This window comes from Zosterops lateralis (genome assembly GCF_965231275.1).
Source record: "Zosterops lateralis genome assembly, chromosome: 7".
Taxonomy (NCBI): domain Eukaryota; kingdom Metazoa; phylum Chordata; class Aves; order Passeriformes; family Zosteropidae; genus Zosterops; species Zosterops lateralis.
The window spans coordinates 4,075,063-4,093,807 of record NC_139767.1 but is presented as its reverse complement, the minus strand read 5'-3'; the positions used below and the strand labels follow the sequence as shown (position 1 = coordinate 4,093,807).

The 18,745-nt window shown below is 42.2% G+C and overlaps 1 protein-coding gene across 2 annotated transcripts in view; it reads right to left on the bottom strand.

The window, feature by feature from the left end:
* Positions 1–18,745, bottom strand: part of ERBB4 (erb-b2 receptor tyrosine kinase 4) — a gene marked incomplete at its 5' end in the record, with an annotated part of 578,832 nt that overhangs the window by 267,766 nt on the left and 292,321 nt on the right. For both annotated transcript variants that reach the window (XM_083864953.1, XM_083864954.1), the window contains one exon: positions 4,833–5,019. In XM_083864953.1, the coding sequence (XP_083721079.1) occupies positions 4,833–5,019 (187 nt within the window). The remainder of the gene's footprint in view (positions 1–4,832; positions 5,020–18,745) is intronic.

Genomic DNA, 18,745 nt, shown 5'->3' with positions numbered 1-18,745 from the left:
CACAGCCTTTGTCATCGAGGCAAGAAGAAGGGGGTGGCCTTCATCCCTGATGTGCCATCGCTCGGGTCCTGCTCACACATCCTCCAAGCACCATTTCCAAAAGAATTTTAGGTCCAAAAAAGGCACAGCCAACAAAACTCGGCTCCTCCCATGCCCTTCCCTCCAACCTGACTGAGCTGCAATATAATTACAGTAAATGAGCTTGTTAAGGAAAAAAAATCCAGAAAACTTCTCAAAAAGCAACCTATTTAAGGAGTGATGCTGCTCCGAAGTATCCTTTATCATTTTCAGTTCCCTTTTGGGGGAAAAAATACTGAAAACATTACAGAAATAGCCATCAAACATAAGAATTTTTCTCTGCAGGAAAATAAAAAACATTTTTTATCAAAAATTAAAAGATATAAAAGCAGTTACAAAAATCTGTTGAAGGGGAAATTTACAATTTTACAAAATTTACTTTCTACACCTGTGAAAATGGTCCTTTTTTTATATAATTCTCCTGCTCATCAAATTAGATTTCCTTTGTTTGGCTATCACTGATAAATGGTTTAAGCTGCAATACATCCATTTCTCACTGGAACCTCAGTTATCTTAATTTATCATTCATTTGCATTTCTGGAACACAAACAAAAAAACCTCACCCAAATATTTTGCTGTGGGTATGTTTCTTTTTTGTGTTACTGCACTTATCACTGCTAAGTCCACTTCATTCCAAGATATTCAAAGAATTCAAGGGATACACGGAAGCTGCTGCCCCAAGGCCAGTAGGAAGATGAGGTTGTCACTGCTCAAAGACACATCATTTGCTGTAGATCTCTCTTACTCATCTGCACAGAGGAAAACAGGGGATGCTTCCTAAATGGTCCTGGCACTTGTGAGTTATCCCTCTTTCCCTTGTCAGGCAGATAAATGCTGTGATGAGATGCAGCCATCAGGTTCCCTCTGTGCTTGGAGAGCTCCAAATGTGAGCACTGATGGTGCCCCTGCACTGAGTGAGCTGAGGGGACCTGCAGAGGCTCCTGGGCAATGACTGGAAGAAGCTGGCACTCCTTCTCCCTCCGCACCACTCACTCTGCCCATCTCAGGCTGAAGAATAGAGCCAGGATGTCAAACCCTCCTTTTACAGCCAGGATGTCAAACCCCCCTTTTCACTGTGAGGCTGCTTGGCAGCTGGATCTGCACACTGAGATGAGTCCAGCTGAGATGGCAGCAGCCACTTCATTAGTTCAGTGTCAGTTTGGTTTTGACATGTTTGTGGAACCATTGACTAAGTTTTTAAAACAAATGAGAAGAGGATTTTTATAGCTAAGATTTTTTGCAATTGTCACATGCATTTTAGGTCACAGTCCTGGGCTGAGCTATACAAACAAAACTCCCTTGTGGTTTGACAGACATCATGAGTGAGAATTGGATCATGTTTTCTGTGTGAGATAAAACTAACTGCCTTCACAGCTGTCATTTTTTTTATATCGTGCAAGGGAGGAAATTCAAGCATTTAAAGTTACATTTAAATATGAAAACTTGATAGTCATATCTGGCAATAAAAACACAGCTGTTAACAACAACACACAGAAAATACTGCAGTGGTACAGCACAGGAGACTGAAACCCTGTGTCTGAGGAAAATCTGCAGGTGAGAGCAGCTTCCTCATTTATTTAACACAGGGACTAGGGCTTGTGTTTGTCTGCTGTGTGGTACCAGGCAGAAACACCCTCAGGAGCCTATCATCCAGCACTGCACGAATAAAAAAGAATTTCCCCAACTCCTGCGAACAAGGCATAAGCCCTGGAATGACAATTCTTCACAGGCAAGACAAGAGCCATGTAATATTTTACTCAAGTGGAAGAGATGCACGATTCAAAGCCAGTCTCTTCAAATCTGCTCTGGACTTGAAGAAATGTGAGCTCGTGGGGGCTGCTGCTCCTTCAGTTGAGCAGCTCACCCGTGGTTTCTGGGGTAAACCTAAAGAATAGGTTCAGATACAGCTGATCCATGGCAGCCTTGCAACATCACCAACTCCCACATCCACCAGTTATTTTTATGCAGCCTCTAGTGCTAAGGATGTGCCAGGAAAATTAATGAAGGATGAACATGCTCTGGGGGAAGAGTGTGCACAACAAGAGGCAGGTTGGGGGTTAAAACAGCCCGGTGCATCTTCACCAGTGCACAAAGTGGGCAGAGAACAGCTGCTGGAGAGACTCTGGCATGTTATCTAAAAAACATTAAGGGTACTTTCAAGCACACACCGGCTCAGCACCCAGAAGCTATTTTAAGTGCTCCATGGAGACCCGCTGGTGTTATTAGGGCACTTTTCTTCCAGGAGACAACAATTCATTTCAAGTCAAATAATCCCATCAGAGGCCTTTGTAAACACCTAAATGAGAAGAAGTGGCTGTGATGATCTCATGTTGGGAGAGATTCACAGGCTGAGCTAAGGCCAGTTTTCTTGAGACACTGAAAAAGAAAATGAAACCACTTGCTGGGCAGTTTTGGTGCTGTGTCTGTCACGTCACAGCAGCTCCCAGAGGGCGTCTCTGGAGTCTGAGGAGCTGTCAATTGGCACAGGGAAGCTGGTTCAAGAAGAAAATTTGAGCACAAGCCTACAAGATAATGTTTTTTACCCTACTGAGCAGCCAAGCCATGGCTAATTGAGCTCTAAGAGTACAACTCTCACCTGGCAGAACCACCTCAGGCCCATCATTTTCTGGCCTCACCTCACCTCTCTGTCTCAGTTTCACCCAGCCTAGTGTCTTTAAAAGGCATTGTGAGACTCAAGGAACAGAAAACGTACACAAAGGAAGAGATAATGCTGTTATCACCCAAAGCTGTGGCTCTGTATGATGTTAAGGCACAGACAGTCACAATGAACTCCCTGTATCAGAAAGGTGGGATGAAATATGGGAACAGGAGAGGAAGAAATTGGATTATGACAGTGACAGAGTGAAGAGCAGTAGATGGCGGGGATTTAGAGACATTTGGGAAGCACTCTGATATTGGCATGATGGTCTCAGGAAAGAAAATTGTTAAAAATATTACCAGAGGAAAGAGCCTAATCAGAGTCATCCCAAATTGGTTTATTTTGTAGAATATTTCAGACCTTCTTTTCCCTCCTGCTTTTGAAAGCCATGCTGTACAGCCTGGTGAGGCTGAACAGGGAACCATAAGCACTCGTTCTACTCTGAATACTGGCGGACAAAAAAACCAGAGAGGGAAGGGTGCCTAAATATAGTTCAGAAGACTCCCACCTCTCCATACTAAGGTTCAATCTCCACAGACAGCTCAGGTCAGTGATTTTCAGTCAGCTTTCAGCCACTAGCAGATACAAGGCCACATCAAAATTCCCAAAGTTTAGGGTAGAAATGATCACAGTTGATGAGGAACCAGGTATAAATAAAATACTACCAGTAAACTCCCTAAGAAGAGCCACTGCCTGCTCTTTATTGTCACAGTCCATTGATATTTAGCAAGTTTTAATCTCCCAAACTACTGACTCTGGATCCTCAGACAGAGGAAATTAATTGTTGATTTACTCCACAGCATGATCCAGCCCTGAATTTTCAGGTAAACATAAAGCTGTGGACTTTGCTTACATTTTTGGCTCAAAAAATAAGTGCTTTTCTCACTATATGTAATGCCCTATTTTTGCTTAGGAAAGAGGAGTTCTAAAATTAAATAAACCAAAGATACAGAGGCACAGGGGATGCTCAAGCTAAGGTAACTTGGCAGAAAATACTCAGCACCTGAAGCAACACATGCAATAATCAAGGATCACAAGGAAACCAACATGCTCATGATATCAACACACAGAAAAAAAGTTCACATACTCTTTCAACAACTGTTTTTATTTCAAATATGCTCCTGCCATGGCTCCCACAGGCAGCCTTTGATCATTATGGAGAGAAGTACTTTTGTGAACCAAAAAAGAGAATGATGAACCAACAAACCCCTCCGAGAACACACAACTGCCAGGCTCTTGTGGTACTTCAGTCTCCTGCAGAATGCAAGTGACTGAGTGTTGGAGTCCAGGACATCCCTCTGGGCGCCCTGGATGGTCACAGACCTCAGTAGAGAGGCCTGGGACCCGAGAAAGAGGGTCTGGGGTCTGTGCAGGGGGGTTTCCCTGGCACAGAGCCCAGGAGGACACAGGCTTTGATCTTAGTCCATGAGAAAAAACATCCAACAGAGAGAAGAATTGCAAGTCACAAATATGTGACAGACAGTAGTGTAGTTATCACCAGGTAGAAGATTTTGTAGTTTTGGGATTTTTAGAATGTAGATGCAAGGGGATAAGATGGAGATTTTAGGGCGGTGCCCTGGGTTCTTTTTCTTCTCCCTTGGCATCCATCTTCTGTAGTGATGTGGGCACAAGGTAGTTTTAGTGGATTGGGTCAAAGTAGAAATGACTCAGTATAGGTGATAGACATTGGTATGAAATGGTAAATAACAGCCACGTTGTTATCTGAATAAAAGCAGAGTGACTTCCCATCACAGGGGGAGTCACATCGTGTCTGAGCTGCTGTGAACACCTTGGCTGGACACAGAGAATTGTAAGATAAGAATTAATAAACAACACGAGAAACCAAGAAAACCAAGACCTTGAGACTCCACATCATCCTCACACCACACCGAGAACAGAGACACAGAATCAGACTTAAATCCTTCAGAGGTTGAGGAGGGGAAAACACTCCCTCAGACCCATTCAAACCATCAGCCTTGGAATCTCAGGCAAAAAAAACCCAATAAAACCCGAGAAGTGAGGGCACTGGGCAAATACCCACCAAGCTCATTTTTTTCCTTGCAACCAATCCAGCACATTCCCAAGCTTCACTTACCTGTCAGGTTCCTCAAGCCAAGTTCCCTGAGTCCAAAATTGCCATCCTTCCTGTAGTTGAGGAAGATGGCCAGGGCGTAGCGCTCCTCGTAGAGCTTGGTCCCGCGGACGATGCGCAGGTTCTCCAGGGGCAGGTACTCAAACTGGTTCAGAGCCACCAACACGTAGCCTGTCACTTCCCGGATGGACTGAAAGGCACAAATGGAACAGACACATCAGGCATGGTCCATTTTTAATTGTCCTGAATTCTCCAGACAGTGGATGCTTTAGGACAAGATGCTGCTACCCAAGACAAAAAAAAAAAAAAACCAAATCAAAAAAACCACCCAGACAACAAATCCTTTTTCTACTTAATGATTTCAAGCACATTCCTGCTTTAATTTTAGTGAGTTTACTGGAATTAGTTGTTTAAAAGGTAGAAAATAAAGAGGTGGCCATTTTTATCAATTTGTTGAAACCTGAACAGAAATTCACTGTAAGGTATTAAGGATTCACAAAAGGATGGCTTTGCACAACTCCAAGCAGAGAGCAGGTCAAAGGCCTCTGCAGAACACGAGCAGAATCCACTGGGGCAATGCCACAGTTCAGATGAGATTGTCTGTCTGCAAGTAACTCTGTGTTATACCATGTATTTCAGGGTTGGACTGAGGGGACATAGCATGGAAAACACCCCTGGAAGGGCTCACCATCAAACAGGAACAGATGGGAGATGGGGGGGGGGGGCAGTTTGCAAGAGGAAATAAAGATAACAACATCTGTATTAACACCCATTTTGTCTACTTTCAGATGGAACCGATGGCTGAACATTTGCAAAGATTCATCTCCAAGTTTCACCTGGCAGTCCTGGAACCATCCACGCACATATATCCCAGTCTTCGATCAAAACTGTTACCCAGACCATTAGCAAAATGATTGCTGCACCTTTGAGTTGGCTGAAATCTCTGCTGGCTTTAGACGAACTGCTCAATAAACCTCCTGCTTTATTCAGGAATAATATTCAGGAATTGATTGCCTGGTCTGGAAAGGGAAAAATCACCCCAAAACCCGATAACTAGAAAAAGTTTTTCAAAGTCCAAAAGCTTAAGAAGTTGTAAGGTAAAATAATTCAGAACACCCAAAAGCAGAGAAATAGAAAATAAAGTTCATTCTAAGGAATTGAAAGAAATGCTCTAAAAATATGCAAATGTCATTTCAACACTTACAACGACCCCACCATCCTCAGCAGGACTTGGCACAGGCTGAAGGATGCTCCTGGCCAGATCCTGGAGGCAGAATCTCCATTTTGGAGAGGGTCTCTTGAGTCTGTTTCTCAAAGCTCACCTAACCCCGTGCCTGCATCCACTGCACAGTCGTGTGTTGGTGTGTGTGTGTATATTTTAATGGCTAGAAATTGATACCACTACTTGTGTGCTTAAGTGCATGCATGCACTTTTCCCTTCCCTTTGGCAAAGTCAATACTTTAAACAAAACACTGAGAAAGAAAAATCCTGCTTGGAGTGATGTGCCCAGACTACAACCAACGTGAGGGGGACTCCAGTTGATCCTGTAATAAAAACAACCCGACAAGCAACAGCAGGCAGGGAATTCAGCCTCTCATGTGTGCATCGTTAATAAAGAAAGGCAGCAGTGGATTTGCAGCACCAAGGACAGGATCCTGCTCTGCTGGATCAGCTCTTTGCTCTTTGCTTTCACATTTAAGTGTGCACAAGGCTTTTAATTAGGCTTATAAAAGCCTGCAAGGTTATTAATTCGTGTGGCAGCGTACAGAAGGAATGATTTCTCGGCCACAAAATCGAGGTAGTAGCTGTCCTTCTGAAGTCAAGCATCTGTGCTCAGCTGAAGCTGCTGGAAAAGCTGTGGAGCCATTTCCAGTCTTGCTTGGCATCCAAGCAAAGCCCAGTGTCCTGACAGGACTCTGATGAGAGCCCAGTGAGTGGAGGTGGGTTGAGAAGAACAGTTTAGCAGCTAAATATTAAATGTAGAGCTGCATTATACCCTGGGACACTCATTTCATTATAATCAGAAGCTTTACAGCACTTTCATGGTAGCTCTTTGCCTTCAGACATTTGAGCTTAGCCAGTTTGGTCAGGAATTTGCTTTTCATCATATGCAAAAATTTCTTTAAGCTGGCTTTTTTTAGCATCTCCTCAGAATTCAGGAAATACTTAAATTACACTCATGGCTTCAGTTTCTCCACTGATATTCTAGGGACACTGTGATTGCTCTAATTAATTTAAATGGATGTTTAACTTGGAATTGAGTGGAAAAAATTAAAAGCAGTTCCAAAATTGCATCTGAACAGGTCCTCCCTGCCAATTGTTGTCACTTATAACCACATTTTCTATTTTTAGGAAATGTCTTACTGCCAAACAGCAATTCCACCTGATAGGGCTGCAATTCAGCACAGGACTGAACTGCCATACACACACATAGAGAAGCAAATCTTCATTCCAAACTTGAAAAAAAGAGCCAAAAAAAGTCCAAAATAGAACAAAAAAAATAGTCCACCAGAGAAAATGACAAAGTTCTGTTGCTGATAATTGTGAACTGCCTCAGAAGCCCTGCACTTCGGCTTAACCAACTGAAATGACAAATCATGGCAAGTATTTTGACAAACCAGAAGGTTCTTTGCAGTCCCATGGCTTCCACCATATTGCAACACACATTTATTTGCTGGAGACACTGCCATGTTCATGCTTGCAAAACAAAATTATGAAAATGAACCCAAAAGGGTTTCTAATTTCCTAGGAAACAACCACCTAAGCAACCAAATCTAGTAGCCTGTTTCATTTGGGTTTAAATTCAAATAGGAATGAAAAATGCAGAACAATAACCTGCATTGCAGGATGGTTTCTACCTGGTTTTTGATTTGCTGGGTGTTTGCTTACTGGTCCATCTTAAAAAAAATGCACTGAGAATGCAGAAACCATCTAAGTTTCAGCCACTCCTGGCCAGCACTGTCACTTTGCCAGGCACTGCAAGTTTTAACATGACTCTCACTGCAAATGGAGCCCTGCCCACTTGGAGCTCACTACCAACCCTGCTGGAGTCCCTGCAAAGATGCCTGTTGGCTTCCACACTGCCTCACAAACCTTCATGCCAGATGGGACCAGCAGCCAGATCTCCTCCCCTGCACCTTGTGCAAAGGTCAGGCGTGATCTGAACCTCTCATCCTCTGAATTCAAGGCTGGACACTTCCCTGGGCAGGAATCCTGGACACAGGTGTCCTATTGCTCTGTCTGAGCAGCTCTGCTCCAGCTTCCATCTGTGTTCACAACAAGGCAGAGAGACTCACAACAGTGAGTGCCACCATCTCCCACTCTGGTTCTCCTGCTAGGGCTTGCAGGCACTTGGAAAAACACGTTTCCCACGGGTCTGTCCCTCAGGAAAGACAGAAAGGAAACTGAGCCTGGTAAGCATCAGTCCCTGGATAAGGAGGAGATTCCAGCATAAAACAAAATGAGTGTTGAGGGGAGAAAGTATTAATCCTTGACATATCTAATGCCTAATGATCCGCTTAAAAAACACACCAAACAACAGGGTTCTGACATATTTATCAGGAAAAAAGCCCTTTATCTCCATTTTTGGACAGGAGATGAGCACTCGCACTCCAAAGTTTGTTGTCCCTGTGTCCAGCAGTGTCCTGCACCCCAGGAACACCCAGTCAGTCTACAAACCAGTCTCCTAACAGACTCTATGAGCCCAAACATAGCCAATTTTTTGCTTTTTAAACCTAAAAATAGCTACCCTGAGATAAGAACAAAGCCAGTGAAGGTGCTGCCCTCCCCAGGGGTCTGCCCCAAGACAGGGAGCCCCGCAGAGGGTGAAGAAGAAAGTCAAAATGACACCAGAAGCAAAAGGGTTCTTTTTGCAGGTTCTTTTTCAGGTGATGAAGTGTAAAAACGAGCTCTAGACAGCCCATTCCCTTAATTACAACTAATATTAGCTGAGCACAGATTAAGCACTCAAAGCTCCCAACAGCAAAACCAGAATTATCCTGTCAGCTGGGAGTAAATGGGAGTAAAATTGTGCCCTGCCATCTTAAATTGTCCTTCGGTTCGGATCAAGTGAATCTGAGTGAAGCAGAGCAAAATAACAGCGAAAACTTCATCATTCCACCCAGAACAACAGATCAATGAACGATTAGGGAAGCTGATGTTTCTCATAAACACTACCAAGGCTTGCTTAACATCCATCAGGAAGGCTGGGCTGTGGCAGAGGCACTGAGGAGAACTCTATTGTGGGGTTTATTTCAGCTGTATTTATCCACTTTTATCCATTTATCCACTTGCTGAACCTGAGCTGGTAATGTCACTTCTGTCCCCAGCACAAAAACCTGCCACAGGGGTCAGATCACACCTCTGGGACCACTGACAACTAATTCTCTTTTAGGGTGTTTTTTCCCTTTTCCATAAAAGCTAAGAACATTTTGATCTACTTCAATCTCACCCAAAAGCACCAGTAAACACAAGTGCAGGAGGGGAGGATCACCTGAAAAACAAGTGTGTTTAATTCACAAATATTTTAAAAAGGAAGCACTTTTCACATCTCAAGTGGACTTGAACAGAATATCTCACATTTTTCTTTTTTTATCAATTAAAAAGTATATGTTTGTATCTGGTGAGAACTGCCCAACATACAACTGACCAAATTTTGAGGAAGCAAATTTTTATTACGAGAAAAAAGCCCCAGAATACAGCAAAGTCAACACCTGCCCAACTTTAAATAAGTTCAGAAATTCAGTCTGGCATGTTTGTGTGCATGCTGGTATCCATCAATTAATTTTCTTTTCTTTTATACATTTTTACCCATGCAATGCTTGGGTAAGCATTGGGTAATTGACACTTGTCACTCTTACAATTAAAAATTTAAAAAATTAAAGTTTACTAAATGACCAACTGAAAAGTAGTCTCTAAGCAGTTTGCAATTCTAACTCTGGGAGAAATAATAACAACCAAAATGTGGAAACAGCAATTTATGGAACTCAATTAGCTGTTCCACACATTGCTCATTGAGGGTTATGAATTTCTAATGAAACAAGAAACTGAGATTTTCAAAGCAGTTCAGGTATTTATGGGATCCAGCCTTTTCCAGCTTCTCTCAAAGCCTCACCTGTACCATGAGAAATATGTGGCACACACTGACATTTCTCCTGAGGACACTTTCTGTCTGAGAGGACACCCCATTTAGAGACTGTGTCAGAGCTAACAGGGCAAGCACACGAGGAATTTTGCCCCACTGCCACCCCATGTCTTGTCTCCTTCCATGCTGTGCATCCTTTAATTACATCAATACTTGTGAAATTGTGATGCTAAGCACTCCTGAGCACCTGTGGTTTTCCAGGTACTCTATACAAGCTTCAGTAAAAAACCCTTAAGTTTGAGCACACTGATCAATACCAGAACACAGCTTGTGGAAAACATTTCCTAGTGCCTGGTCAGAAGCAAGAAGTGTACCCTAACTAGAGCTGCCTTGGCTGCAGAAAGATTAATGTCCACAGCACTAAAGGTGCAGTTTTTATTCAAATTGGTTAATAAAGAAAGAGGATCTTGTGGTAATATTTCAATTTGCATTAGGGTGTATTATTAACACCAAAGGAAGGATTGAATTTTGTTAAGAGCTGTACCTGCACTGCTGTGTGCTGCAGAACTGAATTGTGATCCAGTTATTTATGACAGTTGGTAGGAGCTGTAACTCATACTCTTCCCCTCACAGACATCTGCTCTTCTTTGGTAATGTGCTTACAAAACATCCTGAGCAGCAGATCAGTGAACTGAACACAACACTCGATTCCCTCAACTCTAAACAGCAGTCAGTCAGATGTTTCTTTTCTTAAGGCCACTGGAAATGTGTAAGGATTTTGCTACATAATTTACAGAACCCACCTAGGGAGTTGTTAAACTAAAGCTCTGTTTTCTGAATGGCTGGTCTTTATATTGCATTATTCCAAGAGTGGGACTTTTTCCTACATTAAAACAGGAGGATTAGCTGTGCAGTTATTTATTTACTGAGTTTGATGTAGGAAACACACTGTTATTTATCTGAGGTAAGTTTGGCTGTGTCTGAGCTAATATACATTAAAGTAGGGTCGAGGGAGGCCTTGGAAGAAAAACAAATACCAGTCTAGAAACCTTTAAACTCCAGGAAAATGTCCAAATCTGGCATTTGGAAAGAAAGGTGATGGGTAAAAAACATGGGGGGGGGGGGAGGGGGGGGGCTTTGAAATATGTATCATGACTAATTTTTAAAGTACTGATGAGACAACAATTCGGGACTTGAAAAACAAAATAATAAAATAATATGGGAATGGGAACATTAAGTAGGAATAGGCAAATAACAGGAGCAAAAATCCCAACCCTTTTGCTTTCAATTTTTGAAATATAGTTTCTAATAACATATCCAAGTTTTCTGCCTGCTTAATCTTACTTCAGCTGAAGCTCAGGTGTCAGCTTGCCCCATGTGTCTTTGCCCACTTTTCAGTTGAAAATGTCATCTGAACAGAGAAACTGAGCAGGGTTACATCAGTATCTGAGAGTCTTCCCAATGTTTCCAGTCTAAAACATAATTATTTTGTTTGTATATCTGCTTAGAAGTGTCCTGCTTAAAACTTTGAGTTTCCAAGGCTGGCTGAGAGCACACAATAAATCCTAAGCTGTTTATGTGGAGCAATATTATGACATAAACAAAGGCTGCTCTCTGTAACAAGCCCATCCTCACAGCCAACATCTGTCTGTCCTGAGGAACGCTGTGGAAGACACATGTTTAGCCAGCCAGTAAGACTTCTGACATTACACTGTATTACCTGATTGGCTTCAACGTATTTGCAGTGTGGTTTCCAGGAGAGTTTATTGTATCATCTCCCAAGGGAAAGCTTAGTCCTAAATGAGATTGAAAAGACTACAATGAGAGCATTATGCTGTTACAAAATGCTTTACCACTCAGGCTGTTCAGTAGTAGCTGCATTTTGCAGACACTCAAAGCACATCAGCTTATACCTGCCCAGTTACAGAATTTCCAACAGCACAGATTGATGCCTTTTGCTTTCTCTGCTTTTGGGAGCTTCAAATCGAGTAAATCACAAGTTCTTTCCAGGCAACATAAAATTGCACAAACTGCTACTTCATAAACTAAATAATATCAACACTCTGGAAGGATTTTAGGAAAGTAATAATCATGTGCAAAGACATCTTTTTTTTATCAATTTCCCTCAGAGAGCCACAGCCCGTGAGAAGCTGAGTGCATTTGAGGGTCTCAGGACACTTTCACTGAAAAAGCCAATGTCAGGGCTGTCTTGTCAAATCTTCATGGTCACATTTACACTGGCTGCACTGCCACAGGCATCCTGAGATGGGCTTCACAGAGCAGAAACCAAGGTAGTGCATTTATTTTGGGAGAACAAGGCACCCTGTACCAGAGAAGACAAGAGCACTCAATCCCTCACTGTCCCCTCACGGTTTTGCTCGTGTCTAAGCTGAACTAAGTTTTAGCAGGCTGCTTACTTGGTCCTCTGGCCCATGGGACTGGTTGGAGCACCACAGGGAGCCCTTCTACCCATTCCCAAGTCTTCCCAAGGGAAGAAAATGGAAGAAAGGGAGAAGGAGGAGAAGGAGGAGGAATGCTCAGTCTCTCACAGCTCACAAGCCCTCCTGGCTTCTCCAGCTTATAACTAGAGACAGCCTGTGGCTGAAGAAGAACAAAGTATACAGTGAACAAAAAGCAGAGGTGAGGAAGGATGCCACATGGATTGGAAAGGTCAAGTGTCTCATCAGAAGTCAGATGGAAGAGTTTACCAATGACAAATGCAGTGCAAGCTCTAACAGGGTGTCCAGAATTGCAAGGTGCCTGGGAAGATCCTTGGAATGTTTTGTGGTCATTTAATGGAACAAGAGACTTTTATTTGTTCATTTGATATATGGTGAGTGACAGGCTTTGTACATTAGATATTGTGGTTGCTTTTTTCCTACTACACAGCCAGGCTAGTTGGTATGAATTACAGGAAAATCTATAGTTAGACAAGTAAATTAAAAGCATTTATTAACATTTCTTCAGTCTCTACTGTGGAAGCAACAGGAGCTCTTGGCTGTCATGATTTCCACTCTTTGGAATAACGCAGAATGAATTAAACATCCCAGAGATCTGGTATAGAGGTGGAGCTGAACAACAGGACTTTTCTATTTTTGCTATTTAAACTGCAGGTGAAGGTGCCCCACCACTCCTGTGAGAAAAAGGCTGTTTCTATTCCTGGACACAGGATCTGACTACACATAGTGAAAATGTGTTAACCTTGCCAAATTTCAGCTCAACATTCTCAGTCTGCATTTTTGCAAGAAGCAAATAGCTGTCTGTCCAATCCTGGAAAAGCAGTTTGCCTATTTTTGGAGAGCTTTGCTTCTCTTTTCCAAGAAAATAAAATTCCTAAAAAAACACTTTCAGTTTGTTTCATATGTACAACATCCACTCTTTAATGAGCATTTTAAAAGCATTTCCTGGGAGGAACTGATTTTATTGGTGCTCTAGGACATTTGCGCACACTGAAATGAGTGAATATTGGAGTTGCTAACTGTCTGATTTCACTGAAGAGGAGAACCTTCATGCAGATATTGGATTTTAGCAACTCTTATTTCTGGCTGAGCATATATAAATACAACATCTGAGCTCAACATCACACCTACCTATTGAAATTATTTCAGCCTTTTTAACTCGAATCTTCTCAAGAATAGAAACCCTGAAGAGATTCATTAATCGCTGGCTTTTGATTAGGTTTATTTCCATTCAGATAAAAAGTGAAGAGGCTTCTTGTTTTTAAAGCTGTGTTTTTGTTTTGTTTATCTGGAAGCTGGAGAATAACTCTGTTACTCAGGCTTTAACAGATTGTTAAAATCTCCTTCAAGGATAGATCCATAATTTATAAGATGTGAGCAATTAGTAAATGATCTCATTTTCAAATCCAGAGGTATACTTTAAGAAAGAAATGTAAACTCCACTTTTTGAGGCTATGCAGGGTGCCACCAACCAGGGGAACAACCTTTAATCTGCAGTGACTGCACTAACCCTAAAATAAGATTTTCCTCTGCATTAATTCCACTACTATTTTTCAAGAGGGCACACTAAAAACTTCTCCCACTCATCGCATTTTCTGTGTGGTTTCTGAACCAATCCAGATGCACAATCTTATAGGAAATAGGAACTTTTTTAATCATGTCCAGAATGACCAGACATATTAAATGTACCATTATTACTACATGCAATTACTGCACCAATGAACAAATGGGTGTCTCCCTCAAGGTGTGCAAAACACCTTTTTTTGAATTACAGGTGAGTTTATGGAGGAGGGTGTTGGAAAAGTTGTAGAGAAAATTATTTCTCTCTTTTCGAGACCCAGAGCAGAAAAAGACATTTGGTCTTGGCATAAAAACTCTAAAAATTCAAAAATTAAGACTTTTGGAGAAAAGGAAATTTTGTGAAAGGGAAAAAAAATATAAATGGGGTACAGGGCAAGAGATAAGAGAAGAAAGAGGAAAAGCTCATGATCAGGAGTGGGGAAGGACAGATCCAGACACCCATCATTCTGGCACTATCTAATTTCTGAGTGCCTGAGTTTGCAATCTTCCTGCTTATTTTTATATCACTTTGGTTTTTTTTAAGGGAGAGCATGGCAGGAAAAGTGTAATACTCTGTACAAGATATAATTTCTTTCAGTATTCATCACCAGCAAATGACTGGACGAGCAATCTTTTGCCAATAACTTAATTAGAAGAAACCTCTATATTTAAAAATCTTCCTTAATGTGCTGAACCCCACACAATAGCTTGTTGAAGGAAAAAAAAAAAAAAAAAGCAGAGTGGTTATTGTCATAGCTAAGGATGGAAGAAAGGCTCAGTCATTAAAGTCATCACAGAAACAATGTTATTAACTACACAGGAATAATCTCAAGGGAGTTCTGTGCTGACTGACAGTGATGAAATAATGCAGGAAGCTCAAACCAGGGCATCTTTCCTCACCTGCTTTTATTAATACCCTTATTACCTTTCCCTGAAAGACAGCTTTTCAAGAGCTATTATTGTGCTTAATATTAAATCAAATTAAGCCTGGCATATTGTCAATTATGTCTGCTGAACCCCAAAAGAGAGGGTGCTCACCATTGCACCCCTCAGCTGGGCTGTGCCCTTCATCAGCAGCAGTCCAGTGGCCAGACTCCCAAGAGTCAGGGACATCAGGGAAAGAAAATGCTTGAGAGAGGGAAAAAGGGAGTGTTCAAGGACCCAAATACATCAAAGGGCCAGCTGTGGTATTTCATTGATATTAATTACTTTACAGTCTGTAAACTCTGCAGAAAGTACCAGCTGCTGTGAGCCAGGACCATCAAAGGTCAGATTATCATGAAATCATTACAGGAGAGGCTGTTTTTACTTAGCATATAATTGCTAAACCTAAGCACACGCCACAGAACCAATAGGAAAATGAATTATTTAAATACTCTTCTTTTAACAAATAGTATTACCATTTTAATTACATCAGTATTAATTTAACTCTAAAAGGTGCCTTAGGATTTTGCAGAATTAAGTTTTACATCTGTGGTGCTTCCAGAAATTTCAGAACTTCTGCACAACACAGGTGTGTGAGTTTAGCTATACATGGCTTTTTACATATTTACAGATACACATACATGCTTCTTAAAAGTGTGTTTGTGTGTTGTTTTCCTGCCCAATTTCTTGTCCTCAGATTTTCTGGGTGTCTAAAAAATGCAGTCCTTAGGTAGTTTCCTCACTGCATGCTGCTGGGAGATAAGGGGGAAATCCTGGCTCAAATGACAGGTTTTTCTCAGTTCTCATTCTCCCAGCATCCAGCCTGGCTGCAAAGCTCAATTGGCAGCTACAGCACCAGGTTTAAGTTGCAGGCATTTCTGGCTCCAAATCACTTTTCTTTTTACCCAATTCTCTTCTACTTGTAGCTACCAGTGCTTTGGAGAGGCAAGTGGGAAGACAGAAGATAGCAGGTCATGGGTGTTTTACCGCTGGAGATGGAGCATCCAGGCTGTACTCAGCATCAGCTCCCTGTGTCCACACACTTCCTACAGTCCCACACACTTCCAGATGTTGCAGCTCCTCTTTCCACACTGCTCCACGACTTGCTCACCCAATTATTTTTCTCCTCTCACTTCTCTTACCTGATGCCAGACAAAAGAAGACACTTGGACATTGCCCAGCTCATTATTTATTCCCAGCTGCTCTGAATTTCAGTTACTTCCCTGCATGGTCCCAGGGGTTAAGGTGTTTGCCCTTCCTCCCAACCCAGTCTGCCCAGCCTGAGAACTCCCTACCAGATACACCAAACACACCTTTCAGGCCCCATAAACTTCTTCCTGAATGAATGAATGAATGAATGAATGAATGAATGAATGAATCCATCAGTTTTTCTCAATTCAGTAATTTCGTTTGTTGAATAAATTAGTTTTGTGAATATTAAATTTAACAGTATAGATCCTGATCCTTTGAAGTCAATAAGCATAATTTTACAGGCTTTGAACCATGTCCTTAAACAGGCAGGGTATGCCCAAAACCAGCATTTGGTCTTACAAAAACCCTTCATAGATATTTAAAAGATGTCTCAAACCCAGCCTTTTCTGTCTCTAAAAACCATGAGATGCAACAGACTAGTTCAGTGCAGAGCACCCTGAACATGCTTCAGTGTTTGGAAGAGTTTGGGTATGTAACTCTATAATTCTGCTTTGAATTCTGTGTGTGAGCTGGCACACCCCATGCTCTGGCAGTTCCATGGGTCGAGGCAGGACTGGCTCATCTTTAGCTCTGAGACTCACAGATGGAGGAAGTTATTTACAGTATTTTTCCTAATGGGTTTCCATGGATGACTAACCTTTAAGCTGAATTCTTTCGCATCCTACTTTGCTTATTCCTGTTACAGTACTTTTCTATCCCTACTTGACCCTGCCAGTCCATGAATATTTGATGCTAAATTAAAGCATTACAAACCAAGAGATAAATTCTACCCAGGGTGCAGCCCTCGCAGAGCTTAATTACATTTGGTGGTGTGAATGTTAAAGACCTGACACTGCAAGAGCTTTGGGCTTTGGCTTCTGTTGAACCAGAGCTTGAGAAAGAAGGGAACTGTCACCTGCCCAAGGCTTCTTAAAAGCCAAGGGGACTTATTTTAGTTGGCATTTACTTGTGTGCTGCCACTATCCTTTAGCTTGAAGTACTCCCAGGTATTGGCAGCAATTAGTAGACCATTTCAGCTTTTGTTCCGTACACAAAGCAAGCCAAGCTCAGCTCTTCTCTTTCCTCCTCCTTTAGAGACTCTGTTCTCCTTCTACCAGCCCAGTAGCTCATCTCTCTGCTTCGCTGGTCCCCGAGAGAGGATTCAGCAAATTTTCCTTTGCCTTCAGAAAACTGCCAGCCTTCATCCCCTCTCTTGTGCATTTAGGCTATAAGCTTTCCAGAAAAGGGAAAGGTCTGTGTCACACAATGCCCTTACGCTGTGTAATGGAATTCTTAACTGAAATGAAGTTGAAAAGTCAAGAGGAAAACACAAATTATCAGTACTTACAGAGAAACAGCCGTGATCTTTGCAAGCCAATGCTAAGAGCTTAGTGAAAAGAGCTGAAAGTTGCTGCTCCATGTAAGCATTACTTTCAAATTACTCATTAAAAGAGAGCTGATGGTAAGGTCTGCACATGCTGCACTACATATCCCAGCAATCCTGCCCTCTCAAGGCAAGGTTCACTGGCCTGTCCATGTTTTCCTTGCCAGCAGATCACATTTGGCTTGCACTGAGCCAAAGTCAGTGTCTCATCAGCACCTATCAGGAGGCATTCCTCTGTTTGAAGAGATAACTACAGCCCTTGCAGTCCATTACTTTCCCTTGCCAGAATATCCATCAGAATGGGAGAATGGCTACATGGAACCCCAAAAATCCCAATGGTTGGGTCCACAGCAAACTCCAGGGAACAAAGAACTGGCTCTTGACCCAGCTTTGGCTCTAAGGGATAGTATCTGCTTGAGAAACTTCATTATCACAGCCTTTACCACTCTCCCTGCAAGTATGAGACTGGAGATACAGGTGTAAACAAGGCTCTGGAAGGCACTGGAGGCTCATCCTCATGTCTCTTCACATGTTGGTGTTGACAATTACAAGGCAAACTGCATTTTCCTTTTCTGTTGTAGTCAAAGTTAACTCACAGGACACCTACAAATTAAATTAAAATAAAGCGTCCTTTGCTTTGGCTGTTCTTGATGAGATTCATAACTAAAGCTGAATCCATTAAAACAGACAGAACTCCAACTCACCAGTGACCATGAAGTCAGGGGAGGCACCTGAGGCCAAATTCCTCCTAAAATTGTTCCTCGAGAAATCCCTATGTTTAATCACAGGCTGTTTCACAGGAACTCCCCAAATTTTTAATTAATTATCTTCATGCTCTATTCTTTCATGGAACTGGAAGTGTCTTTGCCAGCAAGCCATCCCTTCCCACACTGCAGGACAGCCAAGGAATGGGACTGGATAGAGCTGCTGAGGGCATTGCCTGTGTGTCTGTGTGTGTCCCCACAGAGGGAAAGGCTACAGAGCAGGAGGACAGACAAAAATATTTGCCTTTTTCCAGGCTCCCCACAGAAGGTATTTTCCTTCTAGGAAAGTTGTGCTGGGATTAATTTCAGCTGTACCAACAACACCAAATGTTCATTTTAGTATTAGCAGTTATGTGATAGACCAAGAAGAAGGAAATATTTTCTTTCAGAGAAGAGAACAAACTCAGGACTAATCAGGGAAGTCCCTTTGATGTGGTCAGGGCCTTCGCTGTACCCATCCCTGCTGTAGCCATGTCCTCCTCTGTGATGTCCATCTTCCCTGGCAGAGGCTCAGCCTTGGTCTGGGCAGGAGGGCAAAGAGCCACATAAA